The sequence below is a fragment of the Trichechus manatus genome, unplaced genomic scaffold, assembly GCF_000243295.1.
Source record: "Trichechus manatus latirostris isolate Lorelei unplaced genomic scaffold, TriManLat1.0 scaffold00087, whole genome shotgun sequence".
Taxonomy (NCBI): domain Eukaryota; kingdom Metazoa; phylum Chordata; class Mammalia; order Sirenia; family Trichechidae; genus Trichechus; species Trichechus manatus.
The window spans coordinates 4,481,923-4,483,625 of record NW_004444023.1 but is presented as its reverse complement, the minus strand read 5'-3'; the positions used below and the strand labels follow the sequence as shown (position 1 = coordinate 4,483,625).

The window sequence follows — 1,703 nt, the reverse complement described above, 5'->3', positions numbered from 1 at the left end:
GCCTGGGTGTATCGGCCAGGAGAGGACTCAGAGGAAGAAGAAGAATATGAGGAGAATGAGAATGGAGATGATTCAGAAGCAACTGAGGGAGAAGCAGCTGACTCAGGGCAACATCCCTCCCTTCAGACCCAGAGTGCTGTCCTCAGGACTTGGACATATCAACCTGGAGAGGATACAGAGGAAGACGGAACTACTGAGGAATGGGGAGAAGCTGAGCCCAGCCCTTTCCGAGTGGCCATCTATTTACCTGGAGAGAAGCCACCCCCTCCCTGGGCTCCTCCTAGGCTGCCCCTCCGACTGCAAAGGCGGCTTAATTCCTTAGAAACCCCAACTCGGGATCTGGATCCTGGGACTCCCCTAAAGGCCACAAAGGTGGGTACTGAGGGCCCAGATTCTTGAGGTTTAGGGAAGGGGGGTCTAGAACTCCTGGGTCTGGCGGAGGAGGGGCTGGAGGCCTGGACTCCTGGGACCCCAGGGTGTTGCAGGGGGTTGCATGTGAAATCTGTTGGGTTTTGTTACCTGTAACGCAATCCTTTGCCAGAAGCTGGGCCCCTGGGATTCCAGGGGGAAAAGGGAGCAGTTGTGCCTCACGTCAGCCCCCAGGGAACCACCTCTGTTGTCACTGATGCAGGTGGAGGATCCGGTGGCAGGCTGGTGACTAGCCCGAGAGCATTTCTCTGTAACTAATTTTTGTTTCTGTCTTTCTCTCTGGTGTGGCTGTGTGCATTTTCTTTATCACTGTGTCTCCACATGTCTGTGCCCGTCCGCCCCCCAGGTGCGCTTCTCAGAGAAAGTTTCCGTCCATTACCTGGCTGTCTGGGCAGGGCCAGCCCGGGCCGCCCGCCGGGGTCCCTGGGAACAGCTGGCCCGGGATCGCAACCGCTTTGCCCGCCGCATCGCCTGCGTCCAGGAGGAGCTGAACCCCTGCCTCACCCCTGCTGCCCGGGCCAGGGCCTGGGCACGCCTTGGGAACCCACCCCTTTCCCTGAGCCCCATACCTGTCCCTACCCAGACCATGCCTTCCTCCTCTGGCCCTTCTGAGTCCCCAGTTCCAGCGAGGCACGGGAGCCCCGCTGTGGCCACACCCTCTCCCTCCCCTGCGTGCAAGTCCCTGTCTCCTTGTCTGAACCTCGGGGGGAGGCGTGGCTAAGACCAGGTGTTTTGTGTGTTATTTAACTTTTTTTTTTTTAAGTGTTGGTTTATATAAAGAATAAAGCCTTTTGGTTTCTAAGGAGCAACCTCTCGGTGTGTTGAACTGACAGTATCCACTACTCCTGGCTCCCCAAAATAGTTGGGAGGAAAAATGTTAGGGTGAACAACTTAGTAGTAGAGGATAAAAACTACATTTCCCATCATCCCTGGAAATTGCCTCTTCTTCCCTGCCCTGAAGGTCTTTTTGAAATAAGGGCTGGTGGGCTTTGTAGTTTTTCCTCAACTTACTCCTAAATTTTATTACACTTGGGACAATTATCTTCCCAAGGGGTTGGGGACTGGACTCATGGGTTCCTAAAAAGAAAGAGTGAAACTCAAGTTGTCTGCCTCCCTGGAGGGCCATCCTCCTACTGGCCTTTACATGTTGAATTCCTCAAGGCTTTTCTGCTGTTGTTAACTGCCCTAGAGACCGCTCCCGCTCACAGCAAGCCCATGCACAAGGCAACAAAACACTGCGCAGTCCTGTGCCATCCTTGTGATGGGTTATGGAT

At 54.6% G+C, this 1,703-nt stretch overlaps 1 protein-coding gene across 1 annotated transcript in view; it reads left to right on the top strand.

Moving 5' to 3' along the window:
- The window catches only part of PPP1R15A (protein phosphatase 1 regulatory subunit 15A), a 3,503-nt gene extending 2,121 nt beyond the window's left edge, over window positions 1-1,382 (top strand). Inside the window, exons 2-3 of the mRNA XM_004381828.2 lie at window positions 6-372; window positions 776-1,382. Coding sequence (XP_004381885.2) covers window positions 6-372; window positions 776-1,150 — 742 coding nt within the window. The 3' untranslated portion in view covers window positions 1,151-1,382. The remainder of the gene's footprint in view (window positions 1-5; window positions 373-775) is intronic.
- Window positions 1,383-1,703: the final 321 nt, after the last annotated feature.